At 44.2% G+C, this 18,696-nt stretch overlaps 1 protein-coding gene and 1 pseudogene across 5 annotated transcripts; both read right to left on the bottom strand.

Annotated features, from left to right (window-relative positions):
- Window positions 1-1,066: 1,066 nt before the first annotated feature.
- On the bottom strand, window positions 1,067-7,214 carry LOC141758510 (GTPase IMAP family member 5-like). Of its 5 annotated transcripts, none has more exons than XM_074620008.1 (8): window positions 7,047-7,212; window positions 6,552-6,668; window positions 5,775-5,843; window positions 5,297-5,347; window positions 4,605-4,655; window positions 4,447-4,497; window positions 4,157-4,198; window positions 1,067-3,325 (listed from the first exon to the last, which is right to left on the bottom strand). In XM_074620008.1, the coding sequence occupies exons 2-8, from the start codon at window positions 6,595-6,597 to the stop codon at window positions 2,604-2,606; spliced, it is 1,032 nt and encodes a 343-aa protein (XP_074476109.1). In that variant the 5' UTR covers window positions 6,598-6,668; window positions 7,047-7,212; the 3' UTR covers window positions 1,067-2,603. The 5 variants fall into 5 exon arrangements, with proteins under 5 accessions (XP_074476109.1, XP_074476110.1, XP_074476111.1 ...); XM_074620009.1 differs by lacking the exon at window positions 7,047-7,212 and adding an exon at window positions 6,973-7,042; XM_074620010.1 differs by lacking the exon at window positions 7,047-7,212 and adding an exon at window positions 6,970-7,034.
- A 132-nt stretch (window positions 7,215-7,346) lies between these two features.
- LOC141759072 (X-ray repair cross-complementing protein 5-like) lies at window positions 7,347-18,060 on the bottom strand (annotated as a pseudogene).
- Between the last annotated feature and the right edge of the window lie 636 nt (window positions 18,061-18,696).

Here is an 18,696-nt window from a genome sequence, read left to right as displayed (position 1 = left end):
CCGTTTTTGTTTTTGTGGCTGATATTTCTTCAGGGATAGCTTCCTTCGCATTCTTTCATTGCGTGTTAATATAATAGTTTTCATTGTGACCGGTGGAGTCACATATTGCATACTATGCACAAGGGAATCACAGGACACAATGGATTCACACACTGGACGTGAAGTAGAACACAAAAGCTGCTACAAGGGTATACTTTAAATAATGATGACATTGTTAATGGTCTTTTTTAGTCTATTTTATTGAAACAATGTGACACAATGAATCGCCTCAGCCCATAGTCCATTTGGTTATGGTGTAAGCAGATACAAAAGTTGTTACTCATGTTGAATTTTTGACATTTCGAGAATAGCTCACAATTCACTCATATTTTTAGCTCTAGTTTGGTTTGCGAACTCCTGAGAATGTTGGGCAGGCAGAAAACCTAAAACAAAGAGCCAAAAGTGGCTAGAAAGCTGCAAATAGCTGCAGACTTTGGTGTTGATTCTCAGTGGGTTTGCCCACCTATGACTGACCAGCTTAAATTAGAGGAGTCATTTGATTCAGTGCCAATATAAAAATTATTGTAAATTGTGTAACAGACTTTGGCACATTCGATCAAGTCAACTTTAAACCCCATAAAAGTTTTAGGACCACCACCAGTTAGCCCTGTTTAATCCCATAATGTCCACAATAATGTGGATACATTTGAAAATTCATCTCTTTTTCTCAGTTGTGGCTAATGGCATGTTCAGCCACAGAGAACAGATCTGTTTTGACAGCAGTCTTCAGATTCAATAACCTCATAAATGCTGGTGCTGTGTTTTAGTGCAGAAGGGGAAGATCAAGCTTTTTAGAAAGTGTTTTTCAGCTAAACTAAACCAAAAGTCCAACATTTACCAGTTAGACAATGTTTTACTTTCAGTTCCTCAGAATTAGTTTACTGAACACAGTAACACGTTACCCAAAAGTGACACTGGAATGTCTTGGCGCTAATGAGGTAAATATTGGAGTACGTTTGTTTGGACTGCAAAGTACTGTATATAATCCCTGGCTGGTTCAAACTGGAAGACAATGACTGCAATTCCATTTTGGGACAAACTATTTTTTTAATGCTGTTTCTCTTTTTCTCAGGTCAGAGGTCAGGCTTGGCAAAAGAACAGACAAGAGGGTAATTTTTTCCAATATCAAAGTTTATACATCATGATGCATGAGGAACCTGATTGGTCTGTTGAAGGTCTGTACTGTTTAGTTGAATGCTATCCCTAACCACAGAGCCACTCTGCTTTACTTGTGTCATTTATGTGGGCAACTTCAATTCTGAATTTGACTGTTATCAGGCCATTGAATAGGCCTTAGTGGTTGCTATAAGCACCATTTATGTGGGTTATTGGGGGCCTATTATGCCTACTATGTTGTAAAAGTGAAAGTGAAACTTAAAAGCAACACATTCTAACATGTTGTAAAACTGAAAGAAACGTTACATTTTGAACACAAAAAGGCTTATTTAGGTTTAGGGAACAAAACTACAACTTCTTTAGGTTTACGCAACAAAAACAGTTACGTTTTGACTTAAAATAACTAAGTTTGAAAAGTGAAAGTGAAACTTAACACCTAAACACAAATACAACTACACGGGATGCAAACTCTGGTCCTCCGGGTGAAAACCATGTGAATCATGTCCCATCCATTGCTCCTAACCTCCATCCCATTTGGAGTTTCAGGCTGTATATACAACAGTGTCTGACTTCTGCTTCTGCTCGTCAAATATTACTTCGGTTGCTAGAGGTCACTGTCGTGTTTGTTAATACCTTCTTTCGGTGATCGTCCATGTGAATAGATGATAAAACCTACTATTGGGTGTAGTAGGCCCCTATTGACCCACATCTATGGTGATCATAGCGGCTGATAATAGTCTAATTGTCTGGAAAATGAAAAGTTATTAATTAAAATGGGTTTACACCGCACTACATTGACGACATATACTGTACTTGCGTGATATTATTATATCATAAATCAACTCAATACTGTCATCTGTTGACAATATGATGAAGATGTTTTATGATAACAGCTACATAAATACAGTCTATAAAACCTTCAATTAATGCTAATTAAATGCTGTTTCAGAGGCCTCTGGAGAAAACACAGAATACATTGAGCGATGCTGCTGAACTCTATTCCCAATGTGACTTCAGTTTATTTTCCCTGATCATCTTTAAAGTTTGATATCTTATAAATTATGCAAGACAAGGGAGGGCCAACGAGCACTGGAGCAGAGTAAGAAAACACGAAGCACAGGCCTTCACAGAAGAATACACAGACATCGAAGAATTACAACACACCAAAATTGGAAAATGAAGTGTGTGTGGGCATGATATCTAACCAAAAGCATCTGCGGCATGTTGGAAAACCAAAAGGCGGCCAGTGGTAGTAAATCCGTTTGGACAGTGGTGAACCAGCAGAGTGACAAAAATACCTCAGGCAAAGAATCACCCTTGCACCGAAAGTCAAAATTGCATGTTTAACACTTGAATGAATCCTGCCTCCTTATTTTGTCACTGCTCCAACAACGCTGTCATACACACACACCAACGGCACCATCTCTCGATCCTTCCCCCTCTCTTATTTACATGTGTCCCAGTTTTCCAGCCAGTGCCGAGCCCATATCAGCTAGCAGCTCCTCCCTGATGTGGTCCTCCCTCCTCTGCAGCTCGTGGACAAAATGCCCCCTCACTGCCTCCGTCTCCATCACACGCTCCACCAGCAGCTTGCGCATCGCAATCTGTGCCTCTAGGGTGCGGTCTGGCCCGTTGTCCAGCAGTTCTGGCCTCTGGTCACACAGAGATAGAGCCCTTTTCAGACCCCCAGAGTCCGCATCCAGCAGCGCATCTACGGTAGGCCTCCGACCCAGACGGTCTGGGTGGGTGAGCACAGGGATGATGTACCCCGCGACCCCGTCTCCAAACAGCTTGAGGGTGGCTCGGACTGCCTGAGCCGCGTCCTGGTCGATGGTCATGCTGGAGCCCGGAGCTCGGATCACCAGCAGGAAGGCGTGCGGTCCAGGACCGGAGAGCTGGAGGCTCCTCAGAGCTTCCCTGGCTTTCTTGTGGTTCCCCAACGACAACCCCAAAAGATCCGGAGTGTCGATCACTATAACCTCTCTCCCACCCATTATTGTCCTTCTCTTGGTGCTCTCCATTTGGGGATCCATGGGTGTCTCAGTTTTGCCCAACAAAGTATCTGCAAGGGAGGTCCGTCCTCCACCCGTGGGCCCCACGAGGATCAGCCTCAGGCTTGGTTTGTTGGTGCTGCTTTTGAGATCCTCCAGTGCTCCATCACTGGATGACCCTGCAGAGGTGACAAGTTTTCATTAGATAGATAATAAAGCACTCTGCAGAAAAGCTGTGATTCTCAGCCCAATGGGTCCTGAGTGAGTGGATTTTATGTTTTAAAGGAACAGTGTGTAGCATTTTAGGGGATCTATTAGCAGAAATGTAATACAATTTTCATAACTATGTTTTCATTAGTGTATAATCACCTGAAAATACGAATCGTTGTGTTTTCGTTAGCTTAGAATTAGTCCTTCATATCTACATAGGGAGTAGGTCCTCTTCCTGGAGGCCGCCATGTTGATCCGCCATGTTTCTACAGTAGCCCAGTATGGACAAACCAAACACTGGCTCTAGAGAGAGCCTTTCGCGTTTTTATGTTACCTGCAGACCACCGTAGTTCTCCGACACACTTGTGAAACTGCGGTAATGTGAGCCGCAGAGTGCAAAACCGTGGTATCGCCAGCCGCCGTCTGACTTCCGTTGCTCCTAAAGTAGTGTTATTATGGTAAGGAGCGAGGTGAACGGCGTTACAGCGATTTTGCTATCGGCGGCTAACGTTATCACGGTCTTGGAAAGGGAGGACTGAGTGGAGGAGTACTCAGTTGGTTGCAATCTGCAACCACACCACTAGATGCCTCCAAATCCTGCACACTGCACCTTTAAAATGTCTACTGTAAAGGACTGAAACACCTTGGCTTCAGATAGGCTTATCAAGGCAATATTTAACAATAATGTTCCCAGTATAACGTCAGTATATAGGAACACAGTGTCACCGTCACTTTAAATTTCTTACATTCAACAGAACAAACACAAAAAAAGTATCAAAGGAAAAAGAAGGTGAACTGACCTGTGATGATAGCAATCAGCCACTTGAACTTGGAGGAAGATGCTGATGCAGGAGCAGATTCTTAATTACAGGCCTATAATGAATATGTAGCTCTATCACTGAAATAGCCCCGCTCCACTCAGATACTAAATTGCTGTCATGTGTCTGCTCCTGAATTTCTGAGTCACTTCCTCTGAATACCCACTCAAATTGTAAACTTCTCCTGACCTGTTTACCCTAACTTAAAAAGTCCATTTGAAACACTCAATGAAGAGTACACAACATCCAACACAAACGCAGGCAGCACTCACCTCTGACAAACCGCCAAACTCGAGACAGCCATTTACACAGGCTCTGGATTCCTGAGACATAAATAGAAAAGTAAGACTCTTTTAATTCGTAGGTGACATGTGACACATTTTGTGTTTTATTACTATTGGTCAGACATAAAGGGATGTATATTTCGTACCACGAAGGGTTCCCACCAGGCGGCCCACCCAGCTCCAAAGAGCTGTCAGACCTGAGGCAGAACACATTAATCAGACGATTAGACTGTTATCAGGCCATTAAATAGGTGTTACCGGCCGCTATGAGCACCATAGATGTGAGTCAGTAGGGGCCTACTACACCCACTAGTAGGTTTTATCATCTTCACATTCCATTCACATGGATCACCGAAAGAAGGTATAAAAGAAGAAGACAGCAACCTCTAGTGACCGTAGTGATTACGACAGGAGCAGAAGCGGAAGTCAGGCGCTGTAGTATAGACAGTGTGAAACCAAAACACAATGTTTTCCTCTTAACTTAACTAAGTGGATTTGTTGTCTAAACCTAAAGAAGCTGTTCTGTTTTTTATTAAAACGTAACATTTCATGCAGTTTTACGTATTAGAACGTGTTGTTTTAAGTTTCGCTTTCACTTTTACAACATAGTAGGTGTAGTAGGCCCCTAATGACCCACATCTATGGTGCTTATAGCGACCGATAACGCCTGCTTAATGGACTGGTAACAGTCGAATTGGGGACAGATTTTATTTGACATCATGCACAAACATTATTGTACTGACGGCAACGTTAGTTTTGTGCGCTGTCAGTTGTAATCAGACTGTGAGGGGACAAAGTGACCTCTGACCTCTGATATATCACTGATTAAACCACTCACCAGTTAGAGAGCAGAACAGACGAATCGGCCATCGGATCAGACGTGGGAGTGCTGCAGGGAAAACAGACCACTATCAGTATTACAGCAGGGGTCATCATTGATTCATTGTTTTGGATTTGCTGACCATGAGAAAAATATAGAATATCAACTGCTTTATCCTTTAGAGTTGTGTGTTTTTGATCAGTAAATCAATGTGCACATGTGTTGATGTTTGTCACTGAAAATGGAGGGAGGTAAGGGTCACCCTCAATTCCTGCCTAAACCCCTGATAAAACCATCAGGTATGACAGTTCTCATCAAAGGCATTTCTGATAAATTCAAGCAAATCTAATCTGTTTTACATTTGCTGTGCTTTCTAGTTTCCAGACACACTATCTCAGAGGAAGACAGGCCAATCAATCAGAGAAACAACATGGTTTATATGTCAGGGGAACCTTCTGTTTTTTTCAAATGAATAGTGTGTCGGTGAGTGACTGACTCTGTGAGAACCTGTAGAGAAGATACCCCACCACGGTAAAAGCTCCCATCTGGCTGCTCATCCACCAGCCTACAAACAGAGAGGGGAGGGAGGAAAGCATGACATCAATATTACAAAGTTGTACACAACTTATCATGGGGTTTACCTTTCACCTACATGGGAGATGCGGAATGAAAATACTATTAGGAAAACCCTATTGGTGAATTCAGGGCTGCGTGTGTGTGCCTGTAGGAATATCAAAGTTAATTTGACTCTATATATGTAAAGGCTGACATCACAATCTCTCAATCCAAGATTGTTTTGATAGCATAAACATATAGCACAGTTTTAAATATGACAGTTCACAGCTGCCAATTATTTTAAATTGATTATTTAATTAAACTACGTTAAAGATGGTAAATAGTAGTGTTTAAGTTCTTGTTAATGTTCTCAAATTGTCAGAACTGGAAAGCAACTCGCTCTTGATTGCTTATATTTATTTTGAAAATCTAACCCGGAAGTTAAAAACATTTTGCTGCTAGCTTGACGTCATGCCTACAGTACTGGTACTGCACAGCACACAGGTGTTTTATTTGCAACCATGAAGATATATCACAATATGAGATTAAAAAAAGACTATTGAGTGTGTAATGGACATCTAATTAAGAGCAAATTTAAATGTTAGTGTCATAAAATGGGAGTTAAAATACAAATAATACTCTGAGAAGTAGCAAACACATCTTTAATGTCTTTAAAGGTATGTTTGATGATTTAAAATAATAAAAAAATCCTTCTCACCTCCATCCTCAGGGTTGTTTGCACATTGACACTCCATGTTATCCATCTCTCTGCACTTTACAGACTCTCAGCCGTTGTCAAGGTAACGAGAATAGGTGACAGCACTTCTGCTCAAAACTGTCAAAATAAAAGCACTAAAAGTTAAAATGTAACACTCGGGTTGACAAATGTTTTTCAACGATTATACTTTGAAAATATAACTAAAATATCAATATTACAGCAAAAGTAAAGTGCCCAGGTAGCATTTCAGACCTAGCGAAGGCTGCATAGTTAGTCAGTTGTATGGTAACATGTAGCAAAGTTTCAAGACAGAGTAAAACCTACAGAAAACCTACACAGGGAAACAACATATACAATATAATGTAGTAACAACAAGTCTATTTAAACCCATAGCAAATGCAAAATGTTACAAAAGTACTGCCTGCTGTGTAGTCAGATAATCCTCCACAAAGAATGCCATCTACTTCCAGTCTGTCAAAACCTGCCGCAACTCACCAGGTCAAAGTTGTATGTGATCCCTTCTTCTTCTTCTTCTTCTTCTTCCTGTTGTTGTGCAGAAACATTTGCCTGCACAGGCCTGCCCTCAACAGGAACACTGCTCTTATTTTATCTTGAGGTGTGACAACACAATGTAGTGTGTGAAGGTCCAGGTATGCTGATAATCCTGCAGTCTTACTTTGGAGGGACACACCTTTTTTTTCTCCTGCTACAAGAACTGGAAATGCTGCTTAACATGTGCAGTACAGTAAAATGACTCATGTAGTTATTAGAATAAAACACAACTAAATACAGAGCTGTGAAACTTTTTTGTTTTATTCAAGAAAATGCAAAATGTGATCACTAGTTACAGTATTTTTATAATAATAATATATTAGATTTATATAGCGCTTTTTAGGGATCTCAAAGACGCTTAACATATTCGGGGGGAAAACGGTGTGAGACAGACAGGAGACGAACGACAAAAACAGGCGACATACACAGGCACACTCACATCCAGACACACGGACTGATGGGTAGGGGGAGGGAGAGGGTTACGGGTAAGCAGATGAGAACATATGTGTTTTGAGGCGGGACTGGAATATGGTGAGGGAATCAGAGTCTCTGATGAGATTGGGGAGTGAGTTCCAGAGCTTGGGAGCTGCCCTGGAGAATGCTCTGTCCCCAAAGCTGCGGAATTTGGACTTGGGGGTGGAGAGTAGACCAGCTGAGGTGGATCTGAGGGACCGTTGAGGTTGGTAGGGGGAGAGGAGTTCAGAGAGATAAGGGGGTGCAAGTTGGTGGAGGGCTTTGTAGGTGAGGGTCAGGATTTTGTAGGAGATCCGGTGGGAGACAGGGAGCCAGTGAAGGTCTTTCAGGACTGGGGTGATGTGATGCCATGTTTTGGTGTGGGTGAGGAGTCCGGCAGCTGCTTTCTGGACCAGTTGTAGTTTATTTATGGAGGTGTTGCTGATGCCATAGAGGAGTGAGTTGCAATAGTCAAGGCGGGAGGAGATGAAGGCGTGGATGAGTTTCTCTGCTGCAGGGGGTGTGAGGGAGGGACGGATCTTTGTGATATTGCGAAGGTGGAAGAAGGATATTTTGACCAGTTGGCGGAAGTGGGGCTCGAGGGAGAGGGTGGAGTCAAATATCACGCCAAGGTTGCGTGCTTGTGGGGAGGGGGAAACAGAAGTGCCATCGATGTTGAGTGTGAGGTTGTTGGTTTTGGTGAGGGTGGATTTGGAGCCGATGAGGAGGAGTTGTGTTTTGTCGCTGTTTAGTTTTAGAAAATTCTGTTGCATCCAGGTTTTAATTGCAGAGAGGCAGGAGTTGATGTGGGAGAGCGGTGGGTTGTGGGGGGTGTTGGTGCTGAGGTAGATCTGAGTGTCGTCGGCATAGCAGTGGAAGTCCAGGTTGAAGTGGCGTAGGATCTGACCGAGGGGGAATATGTAGATTATGACTGTATGAGACTATGAGTGCAAGATTTTTGTCATAATGTTGTAACACAACAGTTTGAGAGTTCTCAATCACAAGAAAATGGCTTTTTTTTTTTTTTACAATCAAACATTATTCATGAAATGTTGGACTGACACACCTAATGCAGACATTAGCATTGAGCTGCACTAAAACATGCTGCCTTGCAAAAAAAAGGTAAAGCAGGTTTTATTTCATCAAACATAACAGGGAGTGTTTTTGGTTGAACCCTAAACACAGTGTCCCGGTCCATCCCAAATTTCACAGGCCCAGAAGTAGATTTAAAACGTGTTACCTGCCTTTAAAGTAAAACACAGAATTTACCAGAATTTGGTCATTACAAAGTGGCTGAAGACATTTCTGATGTGATCTGAACAAGCCTTGCCTGCTCATGAAGGCACTGTGAGTTGTATATTTAACCCCTCATGGGCCCAGCTTGGCGATCAGAGCATCTATCAGCTCCTGCTTCTTGGTCCCGGTGGTCCGAACCCCGAACTGCTTGCAGGCCTCCTTCAACACGGGCACGGTCAGCTTTGCCAGGGTGCCGTTCTGCACGTGTTCCCGCAGCTCGTCTTCTGGCACCTCCACTTTAGGCTTCTTCTCGGCTCCGCCTCCGGCATCAGCTGCAGGTTCATTCGTGGGGAAAAAGCATTCAGTCAAAAGAATAATTGAGATTTTGACTGTACCACAGCAGCCAGTGATGTATTTCAAAATCATCAGTACTGATCAATAAACCCTCTGCAGATACTGTGTATTGGGAGAACAATTCAAACTTGTGGTACCAACCAGGGTTATTATATTAAACTAAAACTGAAACTAAGTCGGAAATTAGCAGCGAAAATATTTTTTATTATATATTATTTTTAAAAACTATATCCTTTAACAAAAACTAAACTGAATAAATATTGCTTAGGTAAAAAATTAAGGAAAATAAAATAAAAATGAACGTAAATTCATTTCAGTTTTTGTTTTTGAGCTATAATGTATCACTACTGAATAAAGGAGACAGCATTTCCGTCAACTCTTATGACATTGAACCACAGAAATTGAACGGACTTGACATTCCAGGAGACAACGCTATGCTGCAATTGTTTCACTAAAGTAGTGCGAAGATTAAACAGTTATACATTTTTATTATATTATATTATCATTATTATATTTAATACATTTTTAAAACTAAACCTTTATGAAAAACTGAAACTAAACCAAAACTAGCAAACACGCTCTGAAAACAAATAAAATAATTTTTTTATTTTTATAAAACTAATTGAAAATGTAAAACTATTATAACCTTGGTACCAATAAGCAAAAACAACAAAGATACAATAAAAAGCTTAGTTTCTGTTTTGACTCCAGCTCTGACCTGCTTTGCGTTTGGCAGCTGGTTTGCTGTCGGGGTTGTAGTCGTCCGGGTAAACCAGATCTTTAAACTCCTGAACCAAAGGACCCAGACAGCGGTCCATCTGATCCACCTTTGGCACTGAGACGGAGAGAAAAAGAGAGACAGACGAGTGCAGAAATTGTGAGACGAAGGAACAACAAGTGGTTGTACCGGTCACAAGAGGTTCTCTGAGTGTTTGTTTGTCTGCGTCTTACTGATGAGGTCTTCTATGTCCTCTGGAGCCATCATGTCCAGAGCCAAGGCCTCCAGGTTCCTGTACTGCTGCTGGATGACTGGATTCTCAAAAGCACCACTCCTGCATTACAAAGAATGGAAACATGTTACAGAAAGAAATTACCTTGTTATGAGCAGAGATCACGCTTGCTAAGTGTAATTTTGACAACACAAAGTGTCCATAAATCCCACAGGTGGTCATTCTATAAATTAGTTTTGTTTATTAAATGTATGTCCCCCAATATCCCTACACTGACCAAAGAAACTACAAAAGGAGCAAAAGTTCGTTAGCCTCCTTTGCTGAGCCCGGCAGCGTGTTACCTGGTGGTGTAATCTGCACTTTCCCCTCGTCGACCTCCTCTTTCTGAGGCACCAGGGCGACAAATCGAGGCGGGTCGTTTCGGCGAGAGACGCAACGGCACAGAGCGAACACGTTCCTCTCGCTGCACTTCGTCAACAAGGCAGAGAACAGACATGCGCTGCCTGAGGTGGAAAACACAGGAGAAGATGCTGTAAGACACTTTTGATGACACAGTCCAATCAACTGTGTACTATTAAAGGCTCAAAACTAAAATCGTTAGCATACATGTTCAAACACAGACAGTCAATGCTGAGGTTTTAATATTTCTTCCTATTAGTTTTGAAGTAAATAAGACACAAACAGTGCTACCTTTCACCTCTTCCTCCTCAGGATAGAGGAAGACGGCGGGTCGGATGTGGTGGTGACATTTGAGCCTCTCCATCGGTTTGAATCCGATCAGAGACATCCCAGGATCTTCAAACTTCTTGATGGCGTCCACCTCGTCCCTCTCCATCACTATCTGCTTCTTACCGTACGTCTACAGCAGACACACACGAACAAACAAGGGAAAAAAGAGCAACTTACAACATATTTTTATGAAACAACCAAACCAAAATGAGCTTATATTAGGTCTGCTCTTACCTGGGATTTCTTTTTTTTTTTTTTTTTAAAGTTATTTTTTGGGGTGATTTTTAAGTATTTATTGATAGGACAGTGGATAGAGTGTTGGAAAGGGGGAGAGAGAGAAATTACATGCGGAAAGGACCACAGGCCGGATTCGAACCCGGGTCCACCGCTGCTAGGACTGAGCCTTGGCAATACATGAGCGCTCGCTCTACTGACTGAGCTAACCAGCCGCCTACCTGGGATTTCTTGATCTCACTGGGCAGCAGCAGGCTGCCGGTCTGGGTGTGGAAGATTCGGGTTTTGCTGTGGACCGGCTCATTGGTTTCCCTGTAAAGTCTGACGGTAGCTGGTTTCGAAGCTGTCAGAGCTGTTTTATAAATCCCCACAGCGACATTTATGCCCTCGCCAAGACACAGGTTTATCCTAAAGATGGCAGAGAGGGAGATGAACCACTAAGGATGAAGATGGCAAATACACAGAGCAATAAATAATAAAGGAAGTGACTAAACTGCACTCTATCCGTCTGTAAAATGTGTTGCTTATCTCTACCTTGCCATGGCTCTCTTCTTCTGCTCCTTGGCACGCACCCTCTCCTTGAGGTCCTCCAGTTTGTCACAAGGCTCCAGCTGAAGCCCCAGCTCGCTCTCATCCTCGGGTGGACTTACAATGTCACGAAAAAAGGGCGCCACATCGAAGCCGCCCGGTTTCAACAGATGCATTAAATCAATGATGACACCTAAGAGCGAAGGGATCAGTCACACGAGTCCACGACATGCAGGCTTAACGTATTAAAAGCTGCAAAGCTTTTGCTGAAGACGTACCGGTCTCTTTGAGGTCCCCGGCCTTGGTGCGAGCCTGTCGGTCCTTCACACTGTCCCCCTCGTGTGGTTCGTCCCTGCAGGTGAAGATCATGAGCCGCTTGTGCGAGAGGCGTAGCTTGATGTCGCTGTAGAGGTTGGCGCAGCACCACAGGGCGTCGCCTAACGACGTCTCCCCGCTGCCCATGGTCTCTGCCGCTTGCTGGGCGCCTTTTTCCCCCTTCAGAGCGTCCACGTCCTGCACTCGCTTTGCACCTGTGGACAATAAGAAGACAGATGAGGAGAAACAAAATGAATAGGGGTGTTATAAAAATATGTTTTCCCAAAACTGGTCCAAATACTTGATTAAGAGGACTTTCTTACAGTGCTCACATTTTGCATGTATTGATAATAATAGTAATCACTAAAATCAACTGCAACTTTGCACCGGTGTTTTTAAGTGCTCTTGTGTTTGTGTGAAATAACATGTAAGAACAATAATAACTTGAAAAAAAGTTGAATATTATTTTATCTGAATACATTTGAGGAATGGAACCTTTGTGTTTGCAGCAAAACAACAGCATCACAGATGAAGTGTAATCATCATGTGTTAGTTTGAAACGTGCAGCGTCTCACTGGGTTCGTCGAGGTCGTGGTACACGTAGACGTGCTTGAATGAGTTCGTGGGATTTTTGCTCTGCTCGGTGCCAAAGAAAACCAACGCCATCAGGTCCCTGTGACTGCTGATGATCTTATGGGTGTACACGCTGCGCACGACCTACAAGGACAGAACAAAGACACTTATTATTATGAAACAAAAGGGCCGATTTGAGAACAAATAATTGGATGAAATAAATTGGATAATTTACTCTTAAAAATGCCTTTCCTCAACTATGTTGTCTCAACCTATATATAATATTTGAAGGGTTGGTTGACTGTACTGTCAGCAGGATGTTGTGATGCGTTACCCACGGTAACTGGGGTTTTGCGACCCCTGGCTGAATTAGTAGGAGATCTCGGAGCTGCAGTGGTCCCTAGAGGTGTTCCAACAACCACTGCCCCACTGCCACGTGGGTAAACCTTGGGAGGTACGATGGCTAGGGGAGTAAACCCTGATCACAAATCTGCAGTTGGGGACAGGCACAGGCGGAGTCCAGTAGACCGGACAATCGGCAGTCCCCTGCAGCTCTATCCAGATGAAGGTCGTCACTAGTTTCTCATGACACTGGAAGTCTGTCTGGTGGAGTCAAGATGGTGGGAGCGAGGACCGCGCACCCACACCCTCACCCTAATCCTTTCCCTGCGCAAGCCCCTTGCTCCAATCCCCCTAAAGCCCTGTGGCGATATGGAATGGCGGCAGGCACAGGCCAAGGATGTGGCTGGGAGTGCCTAGCCAAACCATGCACGCAGGCGGCAATGGAGTGATGGTCGCCGAGATACGGGATGGAGCAGCGTGTCTCCTCGGCAGCTTCCATTGCGTCTGAGCAGCCCCACACTGCTCAACCCTGATGGGGAAGGACCTAAAAAGGTGGTCTGAAAATTGTCTGCTCCTCCTACTCCGGACGGTAAACCGCAACCGTCGAAGCATCCCTTTACTGCGGTCGAAAAACAAAGAAAATGTACTTGCACGTTGCTTCGTGGAACGTTCGCACGATCTTGGATTTGGCTGTAACACCTGACAGACCCCACCGCAGAACAGCACTTGTGGCTCTTGAGCTTGCTAAGTATAAAATTGACATTGCAGCACTCAGCGAGACCAGGCTACATGGAGAGGACTCTGACAGAAGTCGGTGCAGGTTACACTTTCTTCTGGAAAGGGGTCCTCGAAGGCACACACCGCCTTCATGGTGTGGATTGTGCAGTGAAGACCCAACTGCTGCAACGGATCCCTGACTCCCCCATCGGCCCCAGTGGCGCATTCCCCTTACAAAGGGACGCTCTGCCACAATCATCAGTGCCTACGCACCGACCTTGGATGCAGAACACAATGTCAAAGAGGACTTTTACAGAAGTCTTGACTCCATTATCCAGAAAACCCCAGCTACAGATAAGCTCATACTTATGAGAGACTTTAATGCCAGAGTGGGTACAGAGAGTCATGCGCGGGGCTGAATGCTGGACTGACCACCTTATGGTCAGATCCAAACTCCGTATGGGTATTCAACCACGTCGCCCAAAGACCGCCCCAATCAGAAAACTAAACTGCACTGCACTCAACAACCCCGCCACTATAGGCAACCTCCGACAACTCCTTGCAAGAAACCTCAACCAAGTTCCAGAGGAACCTACTGATTGGTCAGCTCTGCGCACAGCCATCCACGCTGCAGCCTCGGAAGCACTTGGCCTGTCAAGGAAACGTCATCAGGACTGGTTCGACAACAACTCTACAGAAATCAAATCACTCCTCCAAGCAAAGCATAAAGCCCACATAGCTCTCCTTGCCAACCCTGGATCCTCCACTCTGAAAGCCACTTTTGCCAAAGCAAAAGCTACAACCCAGCATGCGCTCCGGACCATGGAAGACGCATGGTGGATACAGAGGGCACAAGAAATCCAAAAGTTTGCAGACTGCAACAACACCCAGGGCTTCTATGATGCCATCAAAGCCATTTATGGCCCCAGGAAGCAAACCATCGCCACTGTCCGATCAGCAAACAGGAACACTCTTCTCAAGGAGCGCCATGATATTCTTGGCCGCTGGGCGTATCATTTTGAGACCCTCCTCAACCACACCAACCCTGTTGATCTCCATATCCTCAATAAACTGCCGGACCTTCCACCAATCCTCCCTCTTGATACTCCACCACAGTTCTCTGAAACCCGTAAAGCCATTGAAAGCCTAAAGAACAACAAAAGTGCAGGACCTGATGACATCCCAGCAGAGATCCTCAAACATGGGGGGTTCCTCCTCACACGCCGCCTACATCTCCTGATCATAAACATCTGGAAGTCCGAGATAGTCCCTCAGGATTGGAAGGACGCTAACATTGTGGTCATCTACAAACAGAAGGGCGACAAAGACATCTGTGGGAACAGCCGCAGAATCTCACTCCTCTCCACCGCAGGGAAAGTGCTGGCAAAGATCATGCTCAATAGGCTGGTGGAGTACATTTCGGAAAGTGCTCTCCCAGAAACGCAATGTGGCTTTCGGAAGTCCAGATCCACTACTGACATGATCTTTGTTTTACGGCAGCTGCTAGAGAAGAGCAGAGAACAACGCAAGGACCTGTAGATATCCTTCATCGACCTCAGCAAAGCCTTTGACATCATAAACCGTGAGTTGCTCTGGAAACAGCTCTCAAAACTTGGGGTACCACCCAAGTTTCTTTCAATCATGCAGCAACTGCATGATGGGATGCAAGCCAGAGTTCTCACAGGAGGACTCCAGTCAGAGCCCTTCAAGGTCAGCACTGGGGTGAAAAAGGGCTGTGTCTTGGCACTGGTCCTGTTCAATCTCCTCCTTTCAGCCATTACCCACCTCTTCCACCATACCCTGGGACACAGAGATGGAGTTCACCTGGAGCACCGCCTTGATGGTAGTCTATTCAACATCCGACGGCTCCAGGCCTACACAAAGAAAAAGACTTGCCAAATCAGTGAGCTCCAATACGCAGATGACTGCGCTGTCTTTGCACATAGCCCAGAGTCCATGCAGCATGCCCTTAACATAATCTCCAGCCTATACCAGTCCTTTGGTCTCCAGGTCAATGTTCAAAAAAACGAAGTCATGGCACAACTCACTACCCAACCTCCTTCACTCCCTAACTTTCAAATAGGTGGTGTTCCACTCTCAGTAGTTCACCAGTTCACCTATCTTGGCTCCACACTCTCCTCACACTGCTCCCTTGACACTGAAATAAACAGTTGCATCAACAAAGCATCATCAGCCTTTTGGCGACTCCGTAGAAGGGTATTCCAAAACAAAAACTTAAAGATCAGTACCAAGGTGGCTGTTTACAACGCGGTATGTGCCTCAACTCTGCTCTATGGGACGGCATATCAAAAATTTGGAGGCCTCCCACATTCGATGCCTCCAAAAAATCCTCGGCCTCTCTTGGGAAGATCGGGTGCCTCACACAGAGATCCTTTCCATGACCAACTCCATCTGCATGGAAGCAGCACTAGCAAAAAAACATCTTCGCTGGATAGGGCATACTATCCGCATGCCCAACCACCGCTTGCCCTGCCAAGCCGTCTATGGGCAACTCAGCAACGCAAAACGGGCTGCTGGCGGACAAAAGAGGCGCTACAAGGACTACACTAAAGACCTCAAGCGCTGCAACATAAACCCCACCCATCTGGAACATCTGGCACTTGATAGGTCAGCCTGGCAGGTCACCTGTGCCAGAGCGACCGAACAAATACACCACACCACCCAACAGAGGAGGACCGAAAGGCGTGCCCAACGACACCAACGGGCAGCCGGCATTACAACAACATCTAGGCTCCCTTGCCCCATCTGCGGGCGAGTGTGTGGCTCACGCATCGGCCTCCACAGCCAAATGAAGTGGCACCAGCGCCAACGGCGCTGAACCCCCTCCCCAACCCCCTGGAGCAACCGTCATCATCGGACACAATGGACAGCTAAGAAGAAGGATAATATTTGAGATATTTCCAGTACATTTCTTGTAATTCCAGCAAAGACAAAGCAAAAAAAAGATAACTGGCCATCTTACCTGCATGGTCATGTCAAAGTTGGATGGCTGTCCATCTTCTCCTTTCATGAACATTTCCTTGGAGGCATCAACCAAGAAGACCAAACTGTCTCTCCCTGTGCCCTTGTAATCTCCTAAAAAAAGAAAGATAGCCTGATTTGTTGTTTTGTAACTTTTAAGGGTTCAGACAATGTCTTTTTTGGTATCAAATACTGATAACAAGTGCATATGTTAATTACATGTCAATAACTATAGTTCATTATAAAAATGTGGAAGAATAATGTCGCAGAGAGGAATAATGACTAAATCAGAGGGACTGATGATAGCTGACATTGGTTTCTTTCTTTAAACTCTTTTTTTATTTGAGAACAAAGAACATGAGGTCATCATGGGTGTTACAATGTCAGATAACAGCACATTTTTTTGTAAATACATCTTAATATACAATGTCACACTTCAATCAACAGTGTAAATACACAATCCATTTTTCACAGTACTCAATACTTTTTTCCAATTTAAGCCTTAAAATAAATGTTAATCTTTCCATACAATATATTTCATTTACAATACCCCGCCATTGGTCTAATGTTGGAGGATCAGTCTGCATCCACTTTCGAGGCATAGCTTTCTTACTACTTGTCATGAGAATCTTTATTAAATATTTATCTTTGTGTAAAACAATTTCTGGTATTTTCCCCAAGTATAGTGTAATGAATGAGTACTTTAACTTTAATCCCATTATTTTATGAATTTCAGTTGCCCCCTCTTGCCGATATGGTTGTATTTTAGGGCATGCCCAAAAAATATGCACAATGCCTGTTTGCAGTGCTGTTAATTTAGGAGTGATGAAGAATCGCATTACGTTCTTCCATCCAAACTCCCTCCTGGATCCTGAGTTTGTAGTAGTTGCCCAAGTCTCACATATCTCTGTCCAAGTCCTCCTCTGTTTTTTGTGAATCTGACTCTTTCTCCCTGGTAGCTGACATTCTTGCATTATTTGCACTTCAGATGAAGTGATGGGGCCTTCATCTCACCTCCAGATTGCTCTCCTTCCTCTTGCTCTTCCTCATCATCTTCATTCCGGTAGAAGGCGTTCCACTCTGGCATCTCTGCTGCTTCAGGTCCTGTCAAATAATAAAAGGATTCAGCAGGTCAATAAGACACAACAACAGGAAACATAAAGAAGATACACTGTTGCAACATTTAATGATCAAAAGTTCATTTACTGTGCTCCTTAATAACCAGAGAACAAGAACTGTACAAAAGACAAAGCCCCTCAGAACCATTCATTATGTTTAATTAAGATATTATTAATATTTTATTAACTTATTAACCCAGACAACATTAGCTAGCGCAGTTTAGCCACTGTTGGCTTCATTGGCATTTTAAGGTCACTTAGTTAACAAATGTATCTTTCTAATAACGCACACAAACTATATGGACTGAACACATTAAAACAGTAACCTGAAGAAGTGATATAAAGTTAATGTATAGGAGCATACAGTAACTCACCGTGCTCTGCTTCTGTGTGTCCACAAGTCCAGGCTAGTTTCAATGGCAGGCGTGAACGAGCAAGCTGTTGACTGTACGTGACGTCTCATCTTCTATTGGACGCTCGTCTTGTCATTCAAAGATACTGACCAATCCTGAAGGGAAGTAGACGGGATTTGTGTGTCTCTCTCTCTCTTTCTCTCCTCCTCTTCCTCCTGCTCTGTACCTGTAGACAGTCAGCACGCCGTGCACCCCTGCCCCTCCCTGCTTGATGGTATGATCCTCGTCTGTCATCACCTGATTGGTCACATGGACGTCATTAAAAATAACATTCAGTAACAGTTAGTGCATGGAGTGCCCGTGGCGCGGGCATCATTCTGCCTTAAATTAATTAAAGAAAAAAAACAAAAAAAGCTTTCGGACGGGAGCCGGCTCTTATCGTTCACTTAAAGGGACTGTTTGTAACTTTTTACACGTATAAATCACCCGGGTCCGTGTCCCATGCGCGCTCGCGTGTGGCTGCGCTGTTCAGACAAGAGTCCAACACAAACTACACGGAAGCACCAAAACCAAAAAGTTATATCTAGTGAAGCCCGTCTTGCAAAACAATGTCAACTCTTCCTGCTACAGCCCCCCGACCACAGCCAGGAGACACAAGGGAGACCGTAGCTTTGGTCTCCAGGACCGGAGTCTCTGCTCCTCTGCCTGC

The sequence above is a fragment of the Sebastes fasciatus genome, chromosome 20 (genome assembly GCF_043250625.1).
Source record: "Sebastes fasciatus isolate fSebFas1 chromosome 20, fSebFas1.pri, whole genome shotgun sequence".
In the NCBI taxonomy this organism is placed as follows: Eukaryota; Metazoa; Chordata; class Actinopteri; order Perciformes; family Sebastidae; genus Sebastes; species Sebastes fasciatus.
The sequence above is the reverse complement of the archived record's forward strand: the minus strand, read 5'-3'. Positions and strand labels throughout refer to the sequence as shown.

Excerpts from the sequence above, each read along its gene's own strand:
- LOC141758510 (XM_074620008.1), bottom strand. The coding sequence starts at position 6,597 with ATGGATAACATGGAGTGTCAATGTGCAAACAACCCTGAGGATGGAG. Across the intron at positions 5,844-6,551 it reads AAACAACCCTGAGGATGGAG|GCTGGTGGATGAGCAGCCAG; the intron begins GTGAGAAGGATT and ends CTCTGTTTGTAG. Across the intron at positions 5,348-5,774 it reads TCTCTACAGGTTCTCACAGA|CACTCCCACGTCTGATCCGA; the intron begins GTCAGTCACTCA and ends TTTTCCCTGCAG.